Raw genomic sequence first — 27,070 nt, 5'->3', positions numbered from 1 at the left:
CGGACCCCATAACCGGCACACAAGAGTCACACATTAATACAGGCCAAGCACTACAGAGGTACATACTACACATTACTGGAGGGTTTATATCTATATACCCCATCCGTCATGCTCGTTCTCTTACCTCACCTGGAGGCGGCCACATTAGGAGCGTGGAGATTCATCACTAAAGCAGACACAGAGTGACTGACAGTTTGCTAGTTGTGCTTTGTGAGGATTGGATGATATGGATACAGGGGGCAGAGCCAGGTTCAGCTTTTGGACCTGCACCAAGGCCCACCGGCACTAAAGATGTGGGAGGAGCTTAATCTTTCACTAAAGGGAGGATGTGGGAGGAGATTGAGCTGACGATAATGGAGGAGGGAGGAGTTTCAGGTAATTGCAACGGAGGTGGGAGGAACTTCATGTGACAAATGGAGGAGGAAATATCTTCAGCTGGCTATAACTGAGATGGGAGGAGCTTCAGCTGATTATAAAGGAGGTGGTTGTAGCTTCAGATGACTAATGGTAGTGGGAGGAGTTTCAGCTGGCTGTAAAGGTATAGGCTTCATCTGCCTATAATGGGAGGAGTTTCAGTGGAATATAATGGGGGCGGGAGGAGCTATAGCTGACTATAATCGTGGCAAGAGGAACTTCGTGAAACTATAATCGAGGTGTGTGGAACTTCAGGTGATTGACAGAGCTTCAGGTGACAATAATCGAGATGGGAAGAGTTCCAACTGATTATAAAGGAGGTGGGAGGAGCTGCAGGTGAGTGTACTGGGAGGAGCTGCAGCTGACCAATCGAGGTGGGAGGAGCTGCAGGTGACTGTACTGGAAGGAGCTGCAGCGGACTAATCGAGTTGGGAGGAGCTGCAGGTGACTGTACTGGGAGGAGCTGCAGCTGACCAATCGAGGTGGGAGGAGCATCACCAGATTTTACTTGAGTTAGCTCCAGCTAATTAATGGAAGGGAAGGATACAGGTATATTGCTTTTTTTAATGGAGCTGCAGTGGAACGTCAGAGTAACTGCTTTCATGGGTCACATCTAAACTTTAATTGTCAGGTTTTAGTGGCTTTTTAATAAAAAAGTGATCTTCTGCCATTAAAGAAGCTGTATAGAATTCAGTGCGAGCGCTGCGATGGCATACGACGCTAAATAAGGAGTGGGCGTGGCCTATACATTTAATGACTCCATTGTAGTGTGCAATTACCCCAACAAGTAGAACAGGTCGGATGTTGCATCAACGCAGTATACGTTCTTATAAAACCGCCCCAGGCACTTACCTGTAGCAGACCTGCCTGCAGACGCGCTCAGGTAGGTAACTGTTCTCCATGATCACGTGACTGCAGCTTATGCGCTTACCTCTGCTGTCAATAACCGCTTTGCACCTGCGGAACATGAATGACAGCGAGCGTTACGCGAATGGCGCAATGGTTCCAGCAGTATAATGAATGGCGCTATCGCCTTTTATTTCCCTTACATTCGTTATTATAGTAATGATGTATAAACTGCAGAACGCAGGAATCTCCAGCATCAGAATGACTCGGGAGAGGGATCACGCGGCGTTCTGATTGCAGGTCACATCAGGGTGGGAATCATTATTGGATTGCCCTGATCGGAGCAGCCGGGGTGATGTCACTGCCACTTACACTGAAATAACGGCAGCAGCACTCGGAGTGTGTCAGCAGGTTATATATAGAGCTGTGACATCAGTGGGGGTGAGGACATGATTTCCGGGTGGGATCACAGGTCGCGAGGTGACCCCATTTCTTCTACATGACTGGTGTCCCTCTGGGATAAAGCCCATGCACTCACCAGTTACAAGAATATGCTAATGACCCCGGTGACAGGACCCCACGTTTAACCCTCTCCGCGGTGGTGACTTGTTCATAGTATACTGATCATCTCCCCCCCGATACTGCGCTGACACATACGTGTCACTGTCATTTTACATTTCCATATAAATTAGATCCAGCGATCAATACCCGCAATATTATGTATTATGCCGTGTAGTTAGCCTGCCTTCCTCTTCCCATATTAATGAACTCGCCCTTTTCTAAAGTTAATTCTGGTTTATTTCCAGTTTTAGCATCCTATGAAATGGGTTAAAGGCTTGGCGGTACACAACGCTTTTCAGTATTACGAATGCCGCAAACTTGTGTACACAATGTGCAGAATGAGGCTGCGGTGTTTACAATCCAAAATCCTCTTTTTTTCTGAAATTGGGGTCTCAGCTGCACTCTCGGGAACAAACACTGTAACAATGGAAATACAGGAGGCGAAATCCAAAGACCTAATATATACTGTATCTGTTACATAAACAACTACGAAGCTTCCTACCCCAATATTACATGGTCTCATCTACATCTCTGGAAGGGTCAAGGAAAGTGGAGGATTCAGGGGTGGGGAACTGGGGAGATGACGTAACATGTAACATGATATTTTTTATTTTCTCATCTAATTGTTATTATTGCCGCATGTGGCATCATACAGTACATGGGATTCCCTAATAAACGTGAAACGAGATCATTGCCATTACTTGAATACAAATACTTTATATCAGACAGAAGCGAATAATCCTATAATAACCAGGCAGAATGGGGCGATACCTAGATCACAGAGAGGGCCCACCTGTCTCATAATAAAATACACGATTGCTAAAGCTATTCGCTCTGTATAAAAACCACCCGTAAGAATTTGGAAAGACCTGTATACATCTCCCTTTATACAGCACTAGGCTCATTTGCATAATATGCCAATGGCACTAGCGACGATACTGCCTGAATTTGATAATGTAATAATGTAATCTGGTGATCTCAGGACTCATTGCGGCTCAAGTGCTAATAAGGATCTAGCGATATTCCTTACGTAGGTGGCTGTACGGCTTTACAGCCGCTTCCTGACAAAGCCACCGGTCATCCCGCCACCGGTCACTTGGGGCCACCGCTGAGATATATTTTTCCCCTTGACCAATAACAAAAAGTTATTTAAGCTTTAATAAACTTGTTCATCTAATGAAATCCTATTTATGAAAGTGAGTCTGTCCCAGTAACGAGAGATCAGACAGCCGGTAGCGGACAGTGCGTTGCCTACATCTACGGATATGAAGGCAATTAGTAACGTCATCTAGCGCAGAACGTTCCCCCGCTCGAGGTGATCGGGAAGAACAGGGCAGCAGACACCTAACGTCTGACTTCAGCAGGTTTCTGTCACCGGACCCGGAGTTGGGACAATGAATCACATTCAGACCTCCATTGACCTTCTTTCAATGTGTCTAGATAAAAGGATGGAACGTAGAATCCATCTTCCAGCCGCGCCATGAGTTATAAACGTACTTTATAGGCCTCATTATCCAAACTAATGGACTAAGGGCAGCATCCTTGAAATGGACTAGCCCTGCACTGACAAAGCCTGGCGGCAATATTTCAGCACCGATATGTAAATTTCATGGAATTTGCCATCTTTTTTTTATTTTTTTATTAAGGAAATATAAATTTATTGATGCCCCCCCAGTTTGAGGGATATGTTTTCAGGGGTGAGAACGAGAAGGGGGGCTGTTATCGAAGTGGCTTTGGAGGAGAAATTATGTACGAATTGATTAAAACGATATATTTTATGACGCAGCCTCCAAAGTTAAAAGGCTTAAAAGTATTGGCCAAGTTTTCATTGCTGTTTATGTGTAAGCGATTACAGATGGCGGGGGCGCAGGAGGGGCCGGAGACTTTAATAACTCTGAGGCCCGAAGTGTCGCTATCTATGGCGTCTACACCTAACAGATCTCAACACTGTAGGTTCTTATTTTATACTGGGGATGCGAGCAATAAGGGAATAGCAGTATCATTACAAAGTGTCATTAGCTTCCAGGGAATTCATTGGCTGCTACGGTGTTCTGTAAATTAACAAGAACAAAGTCTGTTTGTGTTTGTCAGGTTTGATGTTTTAAATGTAGAGGGGGGGGGGGGGGTTTCGCAGCCATCCGGGACGGTAGGTGAAGGTGAGTCAGTGAATCTAGTGTTTCAAAAAATTGGATCTGTGTCCCCAAAACAGGGAGGGAGCTACAATGCGAGGTGTTAATGTGAGGGATATAATGTACAATCAAATAGTAACACAGCATTTCTCTCATTTTGCATAATAAAATAAATCTCTCTCTCTATCTCTATAACATGTGCAGAGAGAGTTAGATTTGTGTGAGTTATTTTGTTTCTGTGCAGTGGCTGCATTATTTTTACACTGCAATATAGATTTCAGTTTCGACACACCCCACCCAAATCTAACTCTCTCTGCACAGATCTGCACAGATGTAACATGTACTGTATAGAGAGAGTTTTAGTTTTCAGTTTCAACACACCCCACCCAAATCTAACTCTCTCTGCACATGTTACATCTGCCCCACCTGCAGTGCACTTAGTTTTGCCCATTTTGAGAACAAATTTGTACTGCGATCAGATCTGAATAAGGGCCATTTTTGGGGGATCAGACACCTATGCTATAACCAAGTGTCCCTAAGCAGTAATATATAGTAATATATAGCCCCTATTGTTTGTTTATATCTGTCAAATATTACGATTAATATGATATACTTTATATATCAATAATTTTTTTTTTTGCTGAATATATACTGAATATTGCAGCACCTCCCCCCACCCATTAAACCCCCTCCACCTAGCGCAGCGTTTGATTTACTCCCTCAGAATGAAACCATATAACTGTAAAAGGAAACAGAGCCATGTCTCTCGTTCCTCTCTCTGCGCTGCGGCCATAACTCAGGCCATTCACAGAACATGAATAGAGCCACAGAAGCGGAATGTGTAAATGACTCTATTCTGCGGACATGAAAGGCCCCGGAATCCTGATGTTTGTCTGGCCTTATTAAAGGCGAAACTCCGACATCAGCCGCCATCTTGCCGGGGAGCCTCCGTCGGCGGCGGAGGGGTTAAAGCAACCTTCAGCGGCGGGATGAAAGGGCAGGGTGGTTTATGACAACAATCTACCTAAAACTCATTAAAGTCTTTTCTCTTAGAGTGACATGCATTATCAGCAGAGATTAATCTGATGAGTCTTTAGGTGAGCTCCATTTTTAAAAATGCAATAACAGAGGGCTTTGTGTCATCTAAAGAAAATCAATTAGACTGGTAAGGCCAAAAGGAAAACGAACATCAGTCATCGCCAGCCCCCCGGCAGCTCAAATGATTTGTCTTCCAAGCCTGGGTGATCAGGAGCTGCAGTAATATCGCTGGGAAAATTAATTTATTTTCTATACTGTGGCCCAACTTCCCTCATTCCGCGGGACCAATACACAGATTACTTTTAATCAAGGTTGAGATGTCATTAATATCAACAGGGGCTTTGAAGTTTTTTTTTTTTTTTTAAATGGACTGAAGCGTTTTCCTTGTAGTCTTTGTGTGTAAATAAAGGAAGGTTACTTAGACGTCCTTACTGCCCGGACTGTTCCTCCACCAGCAGGGACCGTAGCGAGTGATGCAGACAGTATAGTCCCCCGAACACCGCGCTCATCCTGCAACACATCAAAGAGGAGAGGGGATCAGTCACATGTACACACGGCATTGTCTCACCCGCGCTGCCCATCAGCATCCCCCCGACACCGAATACACGGATTAGTGCACATTACACTAATAACATTAGGAACAGAATGGTCATCAAATGAATTCATATTATTCGTATACTCTTCTCAACGCCCACAGAGACGACATAGAACAGATGGGGGCATCTGGTCATAATGCCAAAATACATGTCAACAATCACAATGCCGGCATATCATTCTTTTGCATGATTTAGGTTTACGGTTAGGATAGGTTGAAACTAAAATAGGGGAAAATGCTGTCAACCTTTAAATGTCAACATAATGAGCATGTCAACAGTTCTGTATGCGGACATGTTACACGTTGACATTCAGAACCACAGACAGAGAGATGACGGTATATTTAGGAAACCAATAGGCCTAGAACATTTCTACGCGAACAGCTGACAGTAACAGAGCAAATCCCGTCACCCTCAGCCGCCGCACGGTCTCTCGCTGTATAGAAACATTCACACAAATATCCGCCATTGTCGTTCTCTGCACAATAAGAGGTTTTGTATTTACAGCGTTATGGTCATGGTTTTAGAATTGCGATTGAGAAAGACACTGCGTTCTGACAGAGTGACGACTTTTGGGGGGGGGGGGGGTCAGAGTATGGGGGGACGCACCACTTATATTCTCTAATTAGGAGTCCTGGGAAAAAAAGTAAAAATGTCTAAAAAAATCCCCCCCCCCCCCCCCAAAAAAAACCCATCATGTCAACCTTTCCATGTGTTGACCATAATTATGTCAACATTCTGAACAGTTCAACCATGGTCTCGACCTATGGACTTAAAATCCGGATACCATAATAATAGAATCTTCTGCATTTATTGCTTATAAAACTTATTTCCACAATTAGACAATGTGGTATACGGTCGACACCTCAAATAGGTTGATATGCTTATGGTCGACATGGTTGGAAGGATGTCACACACATTAGGTCGACAGCCAAAACGTCGACTTGGGGTTTTCATGCATTACCATCCACTAGGGCGCGGAGGGAGAATATAATAGCGCCGCGAGACAGCAGCGATGACAGCACAAATGGTGACTGCACCCAGAACAAGCGATGGCTATCAGTGCGACATGAGAACCGTCACCTACAGATTCTCCTGCGCTGTAATGTATATCTGTGCAGTTGGGGCCCACAGTCTCCCACAACAGGGCTATGGAGGCCTGCGGAGGACGCGGCTGGAGGACCCGGGGAGGCTTTGATGCCGTTAACCCCGCACGACAGACGGTTAAAGCGATATTCTGCACTCTAATTAACTTACTGCTGTCACCAGGAATGAGCGCAGCCGCGCTGAAAGACAGCGGCGGAGTGTACTCCGCTTCAACTCTGACCCGCTGACTTCACATCATATTACAGCTAAATTAACAGTTGTGAAAATGTTTGCTCGTAGGCCCAGCCTGCCGGGCCTGTAAATGCCATTTCAGCTCCTATCAAAGCCACAATCAGCACTTGTAATTTTTAATACAGCTGCAAAACAATAGGCCCCATTAATAGCTGAACTCCTGACAGCGCTACTCATGATGATTTATGAGTCGGGGTATAATTTGATTATTCTATTAATTCTGCTGATTACTGTTTCAGCTAATACGGTGAAGGTCACTCCCAAAATAAATCTTCATTACGTTTCACAGAGAGTAAATGCCTGCGACGAGTTGTTTTCTTTAATTAAACACTAATGTAACAGGAAAGAAAATAGGCTCGAGGCGCGGCGCGTCTGTCGGAGAGAGCCGGTCGCGGAGAGATGTGTGCCGACGACGGTCGATGTGCGGAGACGCCAATCAAAATGTTGGAGCCGGAGACCCCTGGCTGGGCTGGGAGAACCATAAGACTTATGTGGCGCAGACACAGGGGGTGATATGTGCGTCGCAGGTTTAACGCCGGCGATAACGTGTCGCTCAGAAGATGCTGCTGCTGGTTCCGATAAACCCATTCCGGGATAAGAGGGGGAATGTAAGGGAATATTAACCCCTTGTGAACACAGGGCGTCCTCATATTCAGCGTTTACAACCGCCATTGTCTTCTGTTGCCGGCGGATTGTCCACTCACGCAGGCTAATGATTCGCTAATGACTTGTTACCCCGACAATGTCACTAGGCAATCACACTAGGGTCAATTTACTAAATGAAAAGAGGATGTTGCCCATAGCAACCAATTCTGGTTATCATTTCTCTATTGCCTCCTACAAAATGATAGAATCTGATTAGTTGCTATTTGTAGTGATTTACCCCATTGCCATTATCAGGACTCGTTCCCGCTAAGAGTGCGCTATCGGGACAGCAAGAAAGTAACTATTGGCCGGATGTACGATAAATCCACTGCGGACCACAGGGTCGACAGTGTCTAGGTCCAAAGCCAATATGTCGACTGGAACAAGGTTGACATGGATAACATGTCGACATAGCAAAGGTAGACACTGACAAAAGGTTGACAGAAAAGGGCTGACAGTTTTTCATGTTTTTTTTTTTTTTTAGTGTCGTTTGTCAACACTAACCTAGATCATTGTCCACCGTGGTTGTGGATCGTATTATCGACCACACTTAGGTCGACACTGTTGGGTCGACATTGCAGGAAGGTCGACATGGATGAAGGATGACTGGTGTCTAGGTCGACATGGGACTAGGTCAACATGATTTTGGGTCGCATAGCGTTAGGTCGACATGGGTTATGTCGACAGGCCGCAAGGTCGACATGGGTTTTTTCACTGTTTTTGTAAATGAATGTTGACACAGTCGACATGGACACTGTTTGAAGTCAACCGCAGCCCCTTTTCTCCCACCACGCCCAAGTGGATGGTGGGGCATGAAATACCGCCTGTCGGCACACGTCGGCTCAAAAAACAGTGAAAAAACCCATGTCGACCTCACGACCTGCCGATATAACCCATGTCGACCTAACACTATGTTGACCTTAAACCATGTCGACCTTGTCCCCTGTCGACCTAGACACCTGTCAACCTTCAACCAGGTCAACCTAGAACCCTGTCGACCTTCCTGCATGTCGACCCAACGGTGTCGACCTAATGACTGTCGACCTAAGTGTGGTCGATAATTCGACCGTATCCCGTCCACCATATGGGGTTGACTGACTGACTGTCAGCAAGACACTGCCGGATACCTGATAAACCTTCTCCGAGGACAGAGACTTTGGAGCAGTGTGTCAGATGTCATCGCTACTGGGATCAGGGTAAGACTAGGGTCAGATCCCACTACCGGGGAAGCAGCTGGATCTGTAGCCTATGGACCTCAGCAATAACCCCAACAGGGAGAGACAATGGGAGGAGCAGGGAGCCACAGACTGAGAGTTATATAATGGGAGGAGCAGTGTCCCCAGCAGCACAGAGTATATTAGGAGATGAGTGATGTGTCAGTGAGGACAGAGCTGCATGTGACAGGGACAGTGACATGATGTGAGGGGGAGAATGGAGGCAGCAGGAAGCCACAGACTGAGACTTGTATAGTGGGAGGAGTAGAGTCCCCAGCAGCACAGAGTATATCAGGAGATGAGTGATGTGTCAGTGAGGACAGGGCTGCATGTGACAGGGGTAGTGACATCATGTGAGGAGGAGAATGTGGACAGCAGGAAGCCACAGACTGAGAGTTATATAATGGGAGGAGCAGTGTCTCCAGCAGCACAGAGTATATCAGGAGATGAGGGATGTGTCAGTAAGGACAGGACTGCATGTGACAGGGGCAGTGACATGATGTGAGGAGGGGAATGGAGGCAGCAGGAAGCCACAGACTGAGACTTGTATAGTGGGAGGAGTAGAGTCCCCAGCAGCACAGAGTATATCAGGAGATGAGTGATGTGTCAGTAAGGACAGGGCTGCATGTGACAGGGGCAGTGACATGATGTGAGGAGGGGAATGGGGGCAGCAGGAAGCCACAGACTGAGAGTTATATAATGGGAGGAGCAGGGTCCCCAGCAGCACAGAGTATATCAGGAGATGAGTGATGTGTCAGTGAGGACAGGACTGCATGTGACAGGGGCAGTGACATGATGTGAGGAGGGGAATGGCGGCAGCAGGAAGCCACAGACTGAGAGTTATATAGTGGGAGGAGCAGGGTCCCCAGCAGCACAGAGTATATCAGGAGATGAGTGATGTGTCAGTGAGGACAGGGCTGCATGTGACAGGGGCAGTGACATGATGAGAGGAGGGGAATGGCGGCAGCAGGAAGCCACAGACTGAGAGTTATATAGTGGGAGGAGCAGGGTCCCCAGCAGAACAGAGCATATCAAGAGATGAAAGATGTTTTAATGAGGACAGGGCTGATTGTGATGTCAAACTCATCTCTATATGAAACAAAATTCTTACTGCCAATTATCTGAGACACTAATTGCAAAAATATTTGTAAAGAATTTACACAAGGCTTACTGACCAATTACAAGGATATCTATAAATGTAATGTACAGTATTAAAAAGGATTTACTTCTAATTTAATGGAAACTCACATTTTTATTTCAAATTTTGTCTGTCTTATTATCAATTAGGAGAACGGTATTCCCAAATCGCACCTATAAGCACACAGGGGAAAGCCATGCTGTTTATTTGTCCTAATAACATACTGTCCATAGACATAAATGAGTGTCACTTATGGATAAACTCTCACACGTGTCCTGCTGCCAGTTACATAGTACCGGCAGTAATACAGCCTCTCACACGTGTCCTGCCGCCAGTTACATAGTACCAGCAGTAATACAGCCTCTCACACGTGTCCTGCCGCCAGTTACATAGCACCGGCAGTAATACAGCCTCTCACGCGTGTCCTGCCGCCAGTTACATAGTACCGGCAGTAATACAGCCTCTCACACGTGTCCTGCCGCCAGTTACATAGTACCGGCAGTAATACAGCCTCTCACACGTGTCCTGCCGCCAGTTACAAAGTACCGGCAGTAATACAGCCTCTCACACGTGTCCTGCCGCCAGTTACATAGTACCGGCAGTAATACAGCCTCTCACACGTGTCCTGTCGCCAGTTACATAGTACCGGCAGCTATACAGCCTCTCACACGTGTCCTGCCGCCAGTTACATAGTACCGGCAGCAATACAGCCTCTCACACGTGTCCTGCCGCCAGTTACATAGTACCGGCAGCAATACAGCCTCTCACACGTGTCCTGCCGCCAGTTACATAGTACCAGCAGTAATACAGCCTCTCACACAGGTCCTGTCGCCAGTTACATAGTACCGGCAGTTATACAGCCTCTCACACGTCTCCTGCCGCCAGTTACATAGTACCGGCAGTAATACAGCCTCTCACACGTGTCCTGCCGCCAGTTACATAGTACCAGCAGCAATACAGCCTCTCACACGTGTCCTGCCGCCAGTTACATAGCACCGGCAGTAATACAGCCTCTCACACGTGTCCTGCCGCCAGTTACATAGCACCGGCAGTAATACAGCCTCTCACACGTGTCCTGCCGCCAGTTACATAGTACCGGCAGTTATACAGCCTCTCACACGTGTCCTGCCGCCAGTTACATAGTACCAGCAGTTATACAGCCTCTCACACGTGTCCTGCCGCCAGTTACATAGTACCAGCAGTTATACAGCCTCTCACACGTGTCCTGCCGCCAGTTACATAGTACCAGCAGCAATACAGCCTCTCACACGTGTCCTGCCGCCAGTTACATAGCACCGGCAGTAATACAGCCTCTCACACGTGTCCTGCAGCGAGTTACATAGTACCAGCAGTTATACAGCCTCTCACGCGTGTCCTGTCGCCAGTTACATAGTACCAGCAGTTATACAGCCTCTCACACGTGTCCTGCCGCCAGTTACATAGTACCGGCAGTAATACAGCCTCTCACACGTGTCCTGCCGCCAGTTACATAGTACCAGCAGCAATACAGCCTCTCACACGTGTCCTGCCGCCAGTTACATAGTACCAGCAGCAATACAGCCTCTCACACGTGTCCTGCCGCCAGTTACATAGCACCGGCAGTAATACAGCCTCTCACACGTGTCCTGCAGCGAGTTACATAGTACCAGCAGTAATACAGCCTCTCACGCGTGTCCTACCGCCAGTTACATAGTACCAGCAGTAATACAGCCTCTCACACGTGTCCTGCCGCCAGTTACATAGTACCAGCAGTAATACAGCCTCTCACACGTGTCCTGCCGCCAGTTACATAGTACCAGCAGTAATACAACCTCTCACACGTGTCCTGCCGCCAGTTACATAGTGCCAGCAGTAATACAGCCTCTCACCCGTGTCCTGCCGCCAGTTACATAGTACCAGCAGTAATACAGCCTCTCACATGTGTCCTGCCGCCAGTTACATAGTACCGGCAGTAATACAGCCTCTCACGCGTGTCCTGCCGCCAGTTACATAGTACCGGCAGTAATACAGCCTCTCACGTGTCCTGCCGCGAGTTACATAGTACCAGCAGTAATACAGTCTCTCACACGTGTCCTGCCGCCAGTTACATAGTACCGGCAGTAATACAGCCTCTCACACTTGTCCTGCCGCCAGTTACATAGTACCAGCAGTAATACAGCCTCTCACACGTGTCCTGCCGCGAGTTACATAGTACCAGCAGTAATACAGCCTCTCACACGTGTCCTGCCGCCAGTTACATAGTACCAGCAGTAATACAGCCTCTCACACGTGTCCTGCCGCCAGTTACATAGTACCGGCAGTAATACAGCCTCTCACACGTGTCCTGCCGCCAGTTACATAGTACCGGCAGTAATACAGCCTCTCACACGTGTCCTGCCGCCAGTTACATAGTACCGGCAGTAATACAGCCTCTCACACGTCTCCTGCCGCCAGTTACATAGTACCAGCAGTAAAACAGCCTCTCACGCGTGTCCTGCCGCCAGTTACATAGTACCAGCAGCAATACAGCCTCTCACACGTGTCCTGCCGCCAGTTACATAGTACCAGCAGTAATACAGCCTCTCACACGTGTCCTGCCGCCAGTTACATAGTACCGGCAGTAATACAGCCTCTCACACGTGTCCTGCCGCCAGTTACATAGTACCGGCAGTAATACAGCCTCTCACACGTGTCCTGCCGCCAGTTACATAGTACCAGCAGTAATACAGCCTCTCTCAATGTGACAGAATCTGCTATTTCTAGATTGGGGAATGTTTAAATAAAACAAATTATCACGATCCTTTATAACATTTAAATGTACAAAAAACAATAAGCGGACGAGCACGTACTACATTATATATGCAGAATATCCAGGAGCGGATATAAACAGGGGGGGGGGGCATCTGATATTAATGCAGGAAGGGTTATAGGAAAATTAAAATTCCTTTTTCCTGCAGAGCCAAAGAAACAATATGTACAAGGGCACAGGCGCGTTCCATTCCTTTATTAACGATAATGTTCAATGATCTGTGAATAACCTGCAAAAAAAAATGAAGATTATTGAGTTACTTTGGCAATCTATCCATCCATCACAGGAGAACGGGCCTCTGGATGATAAATCACCCCACCCACCCTCCCGCTGTGTATCCGAGGAGAGGAGATGGGCTCTGGGGAAAGAGCACTCTCTGATGGCCTCTGTACCAGCCCAGCAAAGGCCGGGGGGAGGTGACCCGACAAGCCCCAAAAACCAACATTGGACAAAGAAATCATTCCCAATCCACGGTCCACCATGTACTGGGAAGACTCTTTGCTTAAGGCATCAGCAAGTGTCTGATAACAGAAAGCAATAGCTTGCAGTAATCCACCTACTTCTGGTATTTACAAGCTGCAGGGTTTATTTACAAGCATCGGGTTGTAAAACCTGGAGCTTCTGATCGTATCTATTCATGTTATTTAAAGGGGCAATGCTTGTGGTAACCTATGACCAATCTTACGGAACCGTATGGACAGAAACATAACGGACTTGTACATATGTGACCGCATACGGTGTTGCTCAAGTTGCATCAAATGTTGCACAGCAAAGCGATCACACCTTATCGGCTGCACGGTCATGGGGCAGCCATTTCGGAGTCACAGTGGCTGCATGTGATGTCACATAGCCGCCACATTCCACCCGCCAATGCTACAGAATCGCCTGCATTGTTTAGACCGTGCCCCCTGCAAAGCCACCCTCGCGTCTTAGACTGTCGTCGCCACCCTCGCGTCTTAGACTGTCGTCGCAATGCGACCGTAGTTTACTGCCTATGCATGCGCAGTTCTGCAGAAAATTGTGCTCTGTCCATGAACCTGAATAGGGCCCTGTTTGCGAAGGAGCGATATAGCTGCGTTCGGTGCCTTACGCCGCATGGTATCAATACTGTATATACAATTACATGGAAGATATAGAGGGCAGTGGGATCACAAGAGCTTACAATCTAAGATCAACTCCTTAATAGGATCAGCCATGACCCCACAAGATCACAGCTTCAATCTGACATCAGCCAGGTACGGCACGGGGTTAAAAGGCATGCCGGGAGTGCTGGATAACCCTGGCGTCTCCGGGTGCTCTGAGCAATGACTCTGTTTATGCAGAAAACATTTATAACGCGAGGATGTGACTTACAAATGTCTTTGAATCATTCACATAAATATGCATGTGTGCCATATATAACAGTAGCCTTGATGAGAACACAGCGAGTAACTGGCCGGGAGAATCGCTTAAGAGGTTTACATTAAAACAGAATGTGGGACGGTGGTTAGAAATCACCGGGGGAACGACACCTTATTCTGATAACCTGTAGATAAAAGCTGTAAGCCGTGATGTATGGCGGCTGCAGTCTCCACTTTACTATACATACTAAACAATAGTGCGGAAATATTGTTCATTACCCGCGAGGCGATAAAACGCGCAGACGTGTCACATTTGGGACTCCAAAATATAATTTTGAGGTGAAATCAGAGATCGGGGGCCAGTTTAATGGGCGAAAACAGCGGCGCACCTCCATTGTATTTACAATTTTCACCTCACGGTGATGGACGGATTTGACTTTTAATAAGACGAGAGATAAAACTGCAATATAAGCGGAACAGGGATGGGGTGATAGCCCTCTGCTTGGGAAAAGGTGACTGTCGTCAATCATTTTCATGCAGCAAGGATATCCAGATACCATGGCCTGTGACGACCCAGAAGGCTGGGCTACATCCTGGGATTAGGTACGTGTGACCCATGCTAGGCCACAGGTTATCTGTATCGGTGAAATGACCAATAGAAGCATTGATGTTAGAACACTGCAAGTCAGACCACTCTGGTGACGTGTGATTGGCTGGAGGGTGGATGACAGAGGGTATGCCACATGGAGTAGTCCGGGGTTGCTCCAAGGTAGGTAGCTCTTAGTTCAGATATACCAAGTAAGGAGCCATTATCATGTGGCTCCTTGCTGGTTAATTGTAAACCCAATTTAGGGTAACAGTGGTGTGGGGTGCGGTGCCCCTGGACTGGATGGGCTGGGTGGCTTTAGTGCGGCATGCCCTTACATTCTATTAACACTTTTCCCTCACTAACACTATCTCTCTCCTATTTTAATTACATTCATTTATCTCTCTCTTGATATATAGCTTCGGCTTCTTATCACTAATTATTAACACTTAATATATCACTGGCATGCCGCACTGGGCTTCCCAGCTTATGATGGTTTTTGGGGTGCCGCACCCTGCACCTAGATATAGCGCTAGGGACCCCCAATATACAGAGAAGCCTTGACGCGGCTTGGGGGCATGTCATACACCTGCGCAGGTATATGTAACCAATATCTCTGAATTCTATTATCATGTAGTGTTCTAGATTGGTTGCTAATACCACTCAGTGTGCCGGGGGAACCAATGTCTTGTTACTTACTAAGTATTAACCCCTCCCTCATGCACCTGGGTAATGTTACTGAACTAATTGAGCATCTACCACTATCTGTAGGTATGTCACCAGTGCAGGACCGCAGTGTAAAGACAGCATCACTAAGGGTAAAGTCTTATATTGCCAGGTAACAGAACTTTGTGTAACTAGCTGGAGAAGGCCCCAGTCCCGTGTCAGCATGACAAAGCCTCCTCACTAAATGATACTGACCCCCACAGCCACGTTCCGCTAAAAATGACCTTCCCAAAAGTGCATTATAGCAGCGTAAAGGAGAACCAAGAACATATTACTGCGCACTGGTTGTGGAATGAGGTGGTGCTTGTGTGGCACCTGTGATGTCCAGGTGTCTTAGAATTGTGGCCATGTACTGTATATCAAATCCTATAACAAGATATAAGAGAAGAGGAATCTATAGAAGTATCACAGGAAGAGAACAGGAGCAGGTCCAAAAGAAATTTTATTAAAACAAACAAAAATGGTAGTGAGTAAATGAATTGTTCTGTCAGTAGATGTGGTAGAGACTAATACAGGGTGGGAATTGAAATATCTTTGTATACATAAGGCTGTCCTCAATTCGCTCATAATGGATCAAACAGGAAGAGCAGATGGGCCAAACCTTTGTCAGGTGAAAATGTAGGCTTACAGATCGACAAGAGACATACTGTCATGGAGAGAAGAGCTACGGTACTGTACTGTCATGGAGAGAAGAGCTACAGTAATGGAGAGAAGAGCTACAGTACTGTACTGTCATGGAGAGAAGAGCTACCGTATGTACTGTCATGGAGAGAATAGCTACAGTAATCTACTGTCATGGAGAGAAGAGCTACAGTATTGTACTATCATGGACAGAACAGCTACATAATGTACTGTCATGGAGAGAAGAGCTACAGTACTATAGTGTCATGGAGAGAACAGATGCAGTACGTACTGTCAAAGAGAGAAGAGCTACAGTACATATTGTCAGAGAGAAGAGCTATGATATATCCTGTCATAGAGAGATCTACTATACGTACCTTCATGGAGAAATGAGCTACAGTACTGTAATGTCATTGACAGAATAACTACGGTACTGTACTTTCATTGAGAGAAGAGCTCAGCTACTGTACTGTCATGGAGAGAATAGCTACAGTAATGTAGGGTCATGGAGAGAAGAGCTACTGTACTGTCATGGAGAGAAGAGCTACGGTACGGTCATGGAGAGAAGAGCTACAGTAATGTACGGTCATGGAGAGAAGAGCTACTGTACTGTCATTGAGAGAAGAGCTCAGCTACTGTACTGTCATGGAGAGAATAGCTACAGTAATGTACGGTCATGGAGAGAAGAGCTACTGTACTGTACTGTACAGAAGAGCTACGGTACGGTCATGGAGAGGGAAGCTAAGGTGCTATACTGTCATGGAGAGGGAAGCTAAGGTACTGTACTGTCATGGAGAGAATAGCTACAGTAATGTACGGTCATGGAGAGAAGAGCTACTGTACTGTACTGGAGAGAAGAGGTACGGTCATGGAGAGGAGAGCTAAGGTTCTATACTGTCATGGAAAGGAGAGCTAAGGTACTGTACTGTCATGGAAAGAAGAGTTACAGTGAGTACAGTTATGGAGAGAAGAGCTATAGTAAGTACTGTCATAGATAGAAGGGCTACAACATATCCTGTCATGGAGAGAAGAGCTACTGTACGTACTGTCATAGAGAGAAGATAAACAGTATATCCTATCAGAGAGAAGCTACCGTACGTACTGTCATAGAGAGAAGATAAATGGTATATCAGAGAGAAGCTACTGTACGTACTGTCGTGGAGAGAAGAGCTACGGTACATAATGTCAGAGAGCAGAGATACGGTATATCCTGTCATAGAAAGACAATCTACTGTATGTACTATCAAGAGAGAGGAGCTACTGTACGTACTGTCGTGGAGAGAAGAGCTACGGTACTGTCATGGAGAGAAGAGTTACAGTACATAATGTCAGAGAGCAGAGCTACAGTATATATCCTGTCATAGAAAGACAATCTACTGTATGTACTATCAAGAGAGAGGAGCTACTGTACGTACTGTCAGAGAGAGAGGAGCTACTGTACGTACTGTCGTGGAGAGAAGAGCTACGGTACTGTCATGGAGAGAAGAGTTACAGTACATAATGTCAGAGAGCAGAGCTACGGTATATCCTGTCATAGAGAGACAATCTACTGTATGTACTGTCAGGGAGAGAGGAGCTACTGTACGTACTGTCGTGGAGAGAAGAGCTACGGTACTGTTGTGGAGAGAAGAGCTACGGTACATAATGTCAGAGAGCAGAGCTACGGTATATCCTGTCATAGAAAGACAATCTACTGTATGTACTATCAAGAGAGAGGAGCTACTGTACGTACTGTCGTGGAGAGAAGAGCTACGGTACTGTCATGGAGAGAAGAGTTACAGTACATAATGTCAGAGAGCAGAGCTACAGTATATATCCTGTCATAGAGAGACAATCTACTGTACGTACTGTCAGGGAGAGAGGAGCTGTACTTTCCTGGAGAGCATAGCGACAGTAAATATAATTATGTTAAGAATGTGCACTTGTGAAACGACGTCGGCCTGTAAGTTCTATATCATGTTTGCCGCCTCCATAAGGCTTGCAGCGACCTCTTCCATCTCCACCCATAGGGTTAGCTTTTTTGCATGGCTGCTTTACCTCACTTGGATGGAACCAGCCTTTAGTCTCTTATACATGAGCGCTGCCACCCAAGACTTCCTCCAGCACCTTTCTTGTCCGCAGGAGCTCCTCCTTCACCATCACTGGCTAATAGTTGCCAGAGCAAGGGTGCGGACCGATGATAGGATGAGCCATGATTGGCTCACCATTCCCTTATGTAATCTTAAAAGTGTCGTCTCAGAGAGGAACCAGGATACTCTGCTACGATTAGATTGTCGGTACTGGAACCTCCTGGACCCACGCTTGTTGTCATTTTCACAGAATTGTTGCAGCGTTGTAACGACTGGAGATCGCTTGGCAGTTCCGGCCTCAGCAGCCTACACCCTTATATATTGGACGGGTCTCCTAATTTTTAAGCATGTTTAGAAACCAAAAGTCCCGGCAGAATCAGGACACACACATGTGTACCCAGCATTAGGGGAAAGGTAGGAGATCTTTTTAGAAGTCTTTTGCGCAGTCTGGAGGCAAGATGAACAACCAATCACCATGCAGTACTGTGTAACGCGTCACCCTACAATCACACTATGTATTTATGTTACACTGTGACTGACGCGATGTACCTGGAGACTGGCGGTATGCCGACAGAGAAGCTGATAGCTGTCAGGTAAGGATCTGAGCACACGGCAGATGTGACACTGGCTGCTCAGTCTGTCACATACGTGTGATGTATCAATGCAGAAGAAACAGACAGCCCAGATACACATCACTGTGCCTTGTGCAGAGGAGCAGCCCAGATACACATCACTGTGCCCCGTGCAGAGGAGCAGCCCAGATACACATCACTGTGCCCCGTGCAGAGGAGCAGCCCAGATACACATCACTGTGCCCCGTGCAGAGGAGCAGCCCAGATACACATCACTGTGCCCCGTGCAGAGGAGCAGCCCAGATACACATCACTGTGCCCCGTGCAGAGGAGCAGCCCAGATACACATCACTGTGCCCCGTGCAGAGGAGCACCCCAGATACACATCACTGTGCCCCGTGCAGAGGAGCAGCCCAGATACACATCACTGTGCCCCGTGCAGAGGAGCAGCCCAGATACACATCACTGTGCCCCGTGCAGAGGAGCAGCCCAGATACACATCACTGTGCCTCGTGCAGAGGAGCAGCCCAGACACACATCACTGTGCCCCGTGCAGAGGAGCACCCCAGATACACATCACTGTGCCTTGTGCAGAGGAGCAGCCCAGACACACATCACTGTGCCCCGTGCAGAGGAGCAGCCCAGATACACATCACTGTGCCCCGTGCAGAGGAGCAGCCCAGATACACATCACTGTGCCCCGTGCAGAGGAGCACCCCAGATACACATCACTGTGCCCCGTGCAGAGGAGCACCCCAGATACACATCACTGTGCCCCGTGCAGAGGAGCACCCCAGATACACATCACTGTGCCTTGTGCAGAGGAGCACCCCAGATACACATCACTGTGCCCCGTGCAGAGGAGCACCCCAGATACACATCACTGTGCCCCGTGCAGAGGAGCAGCCCAGATACACATCACTGTGCCCCGTGCAGAGGAGCACCCCAGATACACATCACTGTGCCCCGTGCAGAGGAGCACCCCAGATACACATCACTGTGCCCCGTGCAGAGGAGCACCCCAGATACACATCACTGTGTCCCGTGCAGAGGAGCAGCCCAGATACACATCACTGTGCCCCGTGCAGAGGAGCACCCCAGATACACATCACTGTGCCTTGTGCAGAGGAGCAGCCCAGACACACATCACTGTGCCCCGTGCAGAGGAGCAGCCCAGATACACATCACTGTGCCCCGTGCAGAGGAGCAGCCCAGATACACATCACTGTGCCCCGTGCAGAGGAGCACCCCAGATACACATCACTGTGCCCCGTGCAGAGGAGCACCCCAGATACACATCACTGTGCCCCGTGCAGAGGAGCACCCCAGATACACATCACTGTGCCCCGTGCAGAGGAGCACCCCAGATACACATCACTGTGCCTTGTGCAGAGGAGCAGCCCAGATACACATCACTGTGCCTTGTGCAGAGGAGCAGCCCAGATACACATCACTGTGCCTTGTGCAGAGGAGCAGCCCAGATACACATCACTGTGCCCCGTGCAGAGGAGCACCCCAGATACACATCACTGTGCCCCGTGCAGAGGAGCACCCCAGATACACATCACTGTGCCTTGTGCAGAGGAGCAGCCCAGATACACATCACTGTGCCCCGTGCAGAGGAGCACCCCAGATACACATCACTGTGCCCCGTGCAGAGGAGCACCCCAGATACACATCACTGTGCCCCGTGCAGAGGAGCACCCCAGATACACATCACTGTGCCCCGTGCAGAGGAGCACCCCAGATACACATCACTGTGCCCCGTGCAGAGGAGCAGCCCAGATACACATCACTGTGCCCCGTGCAGAGGAGCACCCCAGATACACATCACTGTGCCTTGTGCAGAGGAGCAGCCCAGATACACATCACTGTGCCTTGTGCAGAGAAGCAGCCCAGATACACATCACTGTGCCTTGTGCAGAGGAGCAGCCCAGATACACATCACTGTGCCCCGTGCAGAGGAGCACCCCAGATACACATCACTGTGCCCCGTGCAGAGGAGCACCCCAGATACACATCACTGTGCCTTGTGCAGAGGAGCAGCCCAGATACACATCACTGTGCCCCGTGCAGAGGAGCACCCCAGATACACATCACTGTGCCCCGTGCAGAGGAGCACCCCAGATACACATCACTGTGCCCCGTGCAGAGGAGCAGCCCAGATACACATCACTGTGCCCCGTGCAGAGGAGCACCCCAGATACACATCACTGTGCCCCGTGCAGAGGAGCAGCCCAGATACACATCACTGTGCCCCGTGCAGAGGAGCAGCCCAGATACACATCACTGTGCCCCGTGCAGAGGAGCACCCCAGATACACATCACTGTGCCTTGTGCAGAGGAGCAGCCCAGACACACATCACTGTGCCCCGTGCAGAGGAGCAGCCCAGATACACATCACTGTGCCCCGTGCAGAGGAGCAGCCCAGATACACATCACTGTGCCCCGTGCAGAGGAGCACCCCAGATACACATCACTGTGCCCCGTGCAGAGGAGCACCCCAGATACACATCACTGTGCCCCGTGCAGAGGAGCACCCCAGATACACATCACTGTGCCCCGTGCAGAGGAGCACCCCAGATACACATCACTGTGCCTTGTGCAGAGGAGCAGCCCAGATACACATCACTGTGCCTTGTGCAGAGGAGCAGCCCAGATACACATCACTGTGCCTTGTGCAGAGGAGCAGCCCAGATACACATCACTGTGCCCCGTGCAGAGGAGCAGCCCAGATACACATCACTGTGCCCCGTGCAGAGGAGCAGCCCAGATACACATCACTGTGCCTTGTGCAGAGGAGCACCCCACATATACATCACTGTGCCCCATGCAGAGGAACACCCCAGACACACATCACTGTGCCTCGTGCAGAGGAGCAGCCCAGACACACATCACTGTGCCCCTTGCAGAGGAGCACCCCAGATACACATCACTGTGCCTTGTGCAGAGGAGCACCCCACATACACATCACTGTGCCCCATGCAGAGGAACACCCCAGACACACATCACTGTGCCTCGTGCAGAGGAGCAGCCCAGACACACATCACTGTGCCCCTTGCAGAGGAGCACCCCAGATACACATCACTGTGCCTTGTGCAGAGGAGCATCCCAGATACACATCACTGTGCCCCGTGCAGAGGAGCAGCCCAGATACACATCACTGTGCCCCGTGCAGAGGAGCAGCCCAGACACACATCACTGTGCCCCGTGCAGAGGAGCAGCCCAGATACACATCACTGTGCCTTGTGCAGAGGAGCAGCCCAGATACACATCACTGTGCCCCGTGCAGAGGAGCAGCCCAGACACACATCACTGTGCCCCGTGCAGAGGAGCAGCCCAGACACACATCACTGTGCCCCGTGCAGAGGAGCAGCCCAGATACACATCACTGTGCCTTGTGCAGAGGAGCAGCCCAGATACACATCACTGTGCCCCGTGCAGAGGAGCAGCCCAGATACACATCACTGTGCCCCGTGCAGAGGAACACCCCAGATACACATCACTGTGCCCCGTGCAGAGGAGCAGCCCAGACACACATCACTGTGCCCCGTGCAGAGGAGCAGCCCAGATACACATCACTGTGCCCCGTGCAGAGGAGCAGCCCAGATACACATCACCGTGCCTTGTGCAGAGGAGCACCCCAGATACACATCACTGTGCCTCGTGCAGAGGAGCAGCCCAGACACACATCACTGTGCCCCGTGCAGAGGAGCAGCCCAGACACACATCACTGTGCCCCGTGCAGAGGAACACCCCAGATACACATCACTGTGCCTTGTGCAGAGGAGCAGCCCAGATACACATCACTGTGCCCCGTGCAGAGGAGCAGCCCAGACACACATCACTGTGCCCCGTGCAGAGGAGCACCCCAGATACACATCACTGTGCCTCGTGCAGAGGAGCAGCCCAGACACACATCACTGTGCCCCGTGCAGAGGAGCAGCCCAGACACACATCACTGTGCCCCGTGCAGAGGAACACCCCAGATACACATCACTGTGCCTTGTGCAGAGGAGCAGCCCAGATACACATCACTGTGCCCCGTGCAGAGGAGCAGCCCAGACACACATCACTGTGCCCCGTGCAGAGGAGCAGCCCATGATGGCACTACAGAAAAGACTGACATGTTATGCCAGGCTAAAATGCACAGTAATCACAAGGGTCAATACTCCCAATATACGTCAAAAGCGAGTACAGATCGGAGGTTGGGTAGATTGTCTTTAGGATTCTGTGGCTGTATTAGACCGGCTGGTGAGGCAAATCTGGCGTTCCTTCCCTCTACAGGTGCTCAGGCACTACCTACACACCTGTATATGTGCATGATGACAACTAGCGATACACCAGGGGCATTCGCTACATCAAATATGACACACCAGCGCTTAGAATGGGGCCTCATTCTACACCAGCTGCTCCATAGTGCAGCAGTCACTAACCACAATGACAAAGGGCAGCCTGCTGGGGAGAACGGTGGTACTCTCAGATGATGGAGTACCGCTGTCCATTAGAAAGAGTTATGGTTTAGTTCAGCAAAATCATTGCTGGTAAGAAAATGTACTAAAGATTTGCAAACATGTTCAGTTTCCACAAGTCACAGCTGAAGGTGTATCGTCATCATTATCTGCTTAATATTTAAACAAACCGAAATATTTCTGACCCAAATGTAGAAAGTGACAGGGTCTACATGTCGTACAGGTGCGTCTTCGTACATCACTGCTGGAGTCACACATAACTGGAGACTAGGACACCCGAGGAGACTATACAGAGTTATGTGATACATGCTGATCTGTGTACCTGGTTACAGGTGAGAAGCACTGGGAGTGGGACGTGTGTACCTGTCTCAGCACTCACAGCATGCTGATCTGTGTACCTGGTTACAGGTGAGAAGTGCTGGGAGCGGGACGTGTGTACCTGTCTCAGCACTCACAGCATGCTGATCTGTGTATACAGAAGTGCTGGGAGTGGGACGTGTGTACCTGTCTCAGCACTCACAGCATGCTGATCTGTGTACCTGGTTACAGGTGAGAAGTGCTGGGAGCGGGACGTGTGTACCTGTCTCAGCACTCACAGCATGCTGATCTGTGTATACAGAAGTGCTGGGAGTGGGACGTGTGTACCTGTCTCAGCACTCACAGCATGCTGATCTGTGTACCTGGTTACAGGTGAGAAGTGCTGGGAGCGGGACGTGTGTACCTGTCTTAGCACTCACAGCATGCTGATCTGTGTACCTGGTTACAGGTGAGAAGTGCTGGGAGTGTACCTGGTTACAGAAGTGCTGGGAGTGGGACGTGTGTACCTGTCTCAGCACTCCTGTGTACCTGGTTACAGGTGAGAAGTGCTGGGAGCGGGACATGTGTACCTGTCTCAGCACTCACAGCAGTGACCATGCAGATCTGTGTACCTGGTTACAGGTGAGAAGCGCTGGGAATGGGATGTGTGTACCTGTCTCAGCACTCACAGCAGTGACCATGCTGATCTGTGTACCTGGATACAGGTGAGAAGTGCTGGGAGTGGGACGTGTGTACCTGTCTCAGCACTCACAGCAGTGACCATGCTGATCTGTGTACCTGGTTACAGGTGAGAAGTGCTGGGAGTGGGACGTGTGTACCTGTCTCAGCACTCACAGCAGTGACCATGCTGATCTGTGTACCTGGTTAAAGGTGAGAAGTGCTGGGAGTGTGATGTGTGTACCTGTCTCAGCACTCACAGCAGTGACCATGCTGATCTGTGTACCTGGATACAGGTGAGAAGTGCTGGGAGTGGGACGTGTGTACCTGTCTCAGCACTCACAGCAGTGATCATGCTGATCTGTGTACCTGTCTCAGCACTCACAGCAGTGACCATGCTGATCTGTGTACCTGGTTACAGGTGAGAAGTGCTGGGAGTGGGACGTGTGTACCTGTCTCAGCACTCACAGCAGTGACCATGCTGATCTGTGTACCTGGTTACAGGTGAGAAGTGCTGGGAGTGGGATGTGTGTACCTGTCTCAGCACTCACAGCAGTGACCATGCTGATCTGTGTACCTGGTTACAGGTGAGAAGCGCTGGGAGTGCGATGTGTGTACCTGTCTCAGCACTCACAGCAGTGACCATGCTGATCTGTGTACCTGGTTACAGGTGAGAAGTGCTGGGAGTGGGACGTGTGTACCTGTCTCAGCACTTACAGCAGTGACCACGCTGATCTGTGTACCTGGATAGAGGTGAGAAGTGCTGGGAGCGGGATGTGTGTACCTGTCTCAGCACTCACAGCAGTGACCATGCTGATCTGTGTACCTGGTTACAGGTGAGAAGTGCTGGGAGTGGGACGTGTGTACCTGTCTCAGCACTCACAGCAGTGATCATGCTGATCTGTGTACCTGGTTACAGGTGAGAAGCGCTGGGCGAGGGAACTCACCTGCAGAAACACTGTGGAATTTCCCCCAGGCCGTACATGTGGAACAGGAATGGGGTATTTCCGTAGCGTCCGAGGCACTGCAGGAACTTCTGTGTGGCCCTCAGTCCGTCCAGCGTGCTGGTGGTCTCTGACACCATTGCGATAGAACAAAGGACAAAGTGCTGCAGACTCGGACTTAACCGTTTCCACTGTAGAAACTCTGAATACGTCCGATCCTTGTATTCTGTGGAAATAAAACATTCCCAGGTCACCTGCTACAGAAAGGTCACACAACATACATGTGCGATTATACTTTGATCTCAGTTGTGTGATATTACACTGATCGCAGGTGTGTCACATCCATATCTTACATCTGACAGAGGAATGATCAGAGGACAGATCAGCACTGATATACTAGAAGTCCCACTATCCGAATGCATCAGTAATCTCTGCAGTCCTGGCGAGCGCCTGACACTATAACAATCCCAATAGCAGCTCCTCTATAGAAGGGAGCCTGATAATATCATCCAGATACAGGGACCATCAGATCCTACCTTGGTATTCCTCATTATGCTGCTCGTAGTCTGCACAGAATGTAAGAAACTTCATGAGCGTTCGCTTCTCTACCATAGACAACTGCTTGCTGGAGAACACGTCCGCTCGGGAACAAGGCACCTGGAAGAAGGTACAATGACGCATTACAATCGAGGAGGCGGCCATATCTGTGTTAGGCCGAGCTGGGAAAAGGAGGGGGTTTTTGTTGGTCGCACAACACACAATATGGTGGACCCCTAGAGTGATTTGTGAAGACACAAATGGGTTTTTCACTTTATTTGGGGGTGTGCTACGGAGCGTCCCCCACACTCGACAGTGTACCCCTTTAATCTAGGCAACCCGCCTCTTATAGAATTGGGAAAAAGCACTTGCACAGTGCATATTTCCCACGGGGGATTACGGCGTTTGAAGGATCCTCCTTCATTGGAGTACTAATGCATTGACACGCACACACTGTCTAATTATTGCAGTATATGCAGATCCAGTAGCAACACCTATACCCTACCTATGAGAATACTAATTGTACTCATCTGATACATGAGCCAGCGTCTGGGAAAGCATTATTATAAAGAGGTTTTTGTATAAACCCGCTTTTCATATTAAGTTTCCTGAACTGACAGAAGAGACCTTTCTCTGTACAAATCAGGCACAACACACTGCTCTGTCTAAACACATTGAACATTGAATAAAGTCTCTGCCACATCTGCCCGCCACCTAGTTTTAAAATTGTGTGAACCCCACCTTTGTTTGTTAATAAATGTTTGTACTTTTATCTCGCAGTTCTTAGTTGTATTATCAATAAAAGTTAAGTTTTATTATCTTTCTGGTGCACCCATTAAGGACATTTCTTCTCTCTCCGTTTTGAATTAGGCCGAGCTGGCCAGTGGTCGTTCTATACGAGTAAAATTCCAACAGAAATGATGAGATTGGGCTAGCTGGGTGGCAGAAGGTCATATGAGGTCACCCTACATCTGAGGTCATCGGGGGACTATAGTAATTTGGCCAGGAGTAATTTGGCATTTCAGTCGTATAGATAAAATCATATTCTGCCATGGCGATATGGATATGGGAATATTTGGAATTTTAATCTGGATGATGTTTCTGAGATTTGTAGTCCAACAACAAAGAAACAATAGTCAACTATAAAATTATTTATGGCCCATTTTCTAAATACGTCCAGTAATGATGCCCTCTGGGTGTTCCATGCGTGCGCACGGAGGGTAGACGCCATCAAACAACAAGATGTATAACACCCACCTGCTCAATCCTCCCATTGTGGTAGGTCAGGATCCGGGTGATGTTCTTAAACTCTGTGTATCGGCTCACGTTGGATTTTATCAGTAGATCGATTAACAAACCTCGGGAATACAGGAGCTGCCCAGAAAACAAACTCTGGTGAGTAACACCACATACAGGTAAGTGTCACACGTACAGGTAAGAATATACAGGTAAGTGTCACACGTACAGGTGAGAATATACAGGTAAGTGTCACACGTACAGGTGAGAACATACAGGTAAGTGTCA

The 27,070-nt window shown here is 48.6% G+C and overlaps 1 protein-coding gene across 1 annotated transcript in view; it reads right to left on the bottom strand.

Moving 5' to 3' along the window:
* Nucleotides 1-27,070, bottom strand: part of CHM (CHM Rab escort protein) — a 76,603-nt gene that overhangs the window by 19,925 nt on the left and 29,608 nt on the right. Inside the window, exons 6-10 of the mRNA XM_083160351.1 lie at nucleotides 26,804-26,920; nucleotides 25,546-25,666; nucleotides 25,013-25,235; nucleotides 5,421-5,498; nucleotides 1,267-1,371 (exon numbers count right to left, since the gene is read on the bottom strand). Of these exons, the coding sequence (XP_083016477.1) occupies nucleotides 1,267-1,371; nucleotides 5,421-5,498; nucleotides 25,013-25,235; nucleotides 25,546-25,666; nucleotides 26,804-26,920 (644 nt within the window). The remainder of the gene's footprint in view (nucleotides 1-1,266; nucleotides 1,372-5,420; nucleotides 5,499-25,012; nucleotides 25,236-25,545; nucleotides 25,667-26,803; nucleotides 26,921-27,070) is intronic.

Source organism: Crinia signifera, chromosome 9 (assembly GCF_055691185.1).
Source record: "Crinia signifera chromosome 9, ASM5569118v1, whole genome shotgun sequence".
Lineage (NCBI taxonomy): Eukaryota > Metazoa > Chordata > Amphibia > Anura > Myobatrachidae > Crinia > Crinia signifera.
This window is presented reverse-complemented; position numbering and strand designations above follow the sequence as displayed.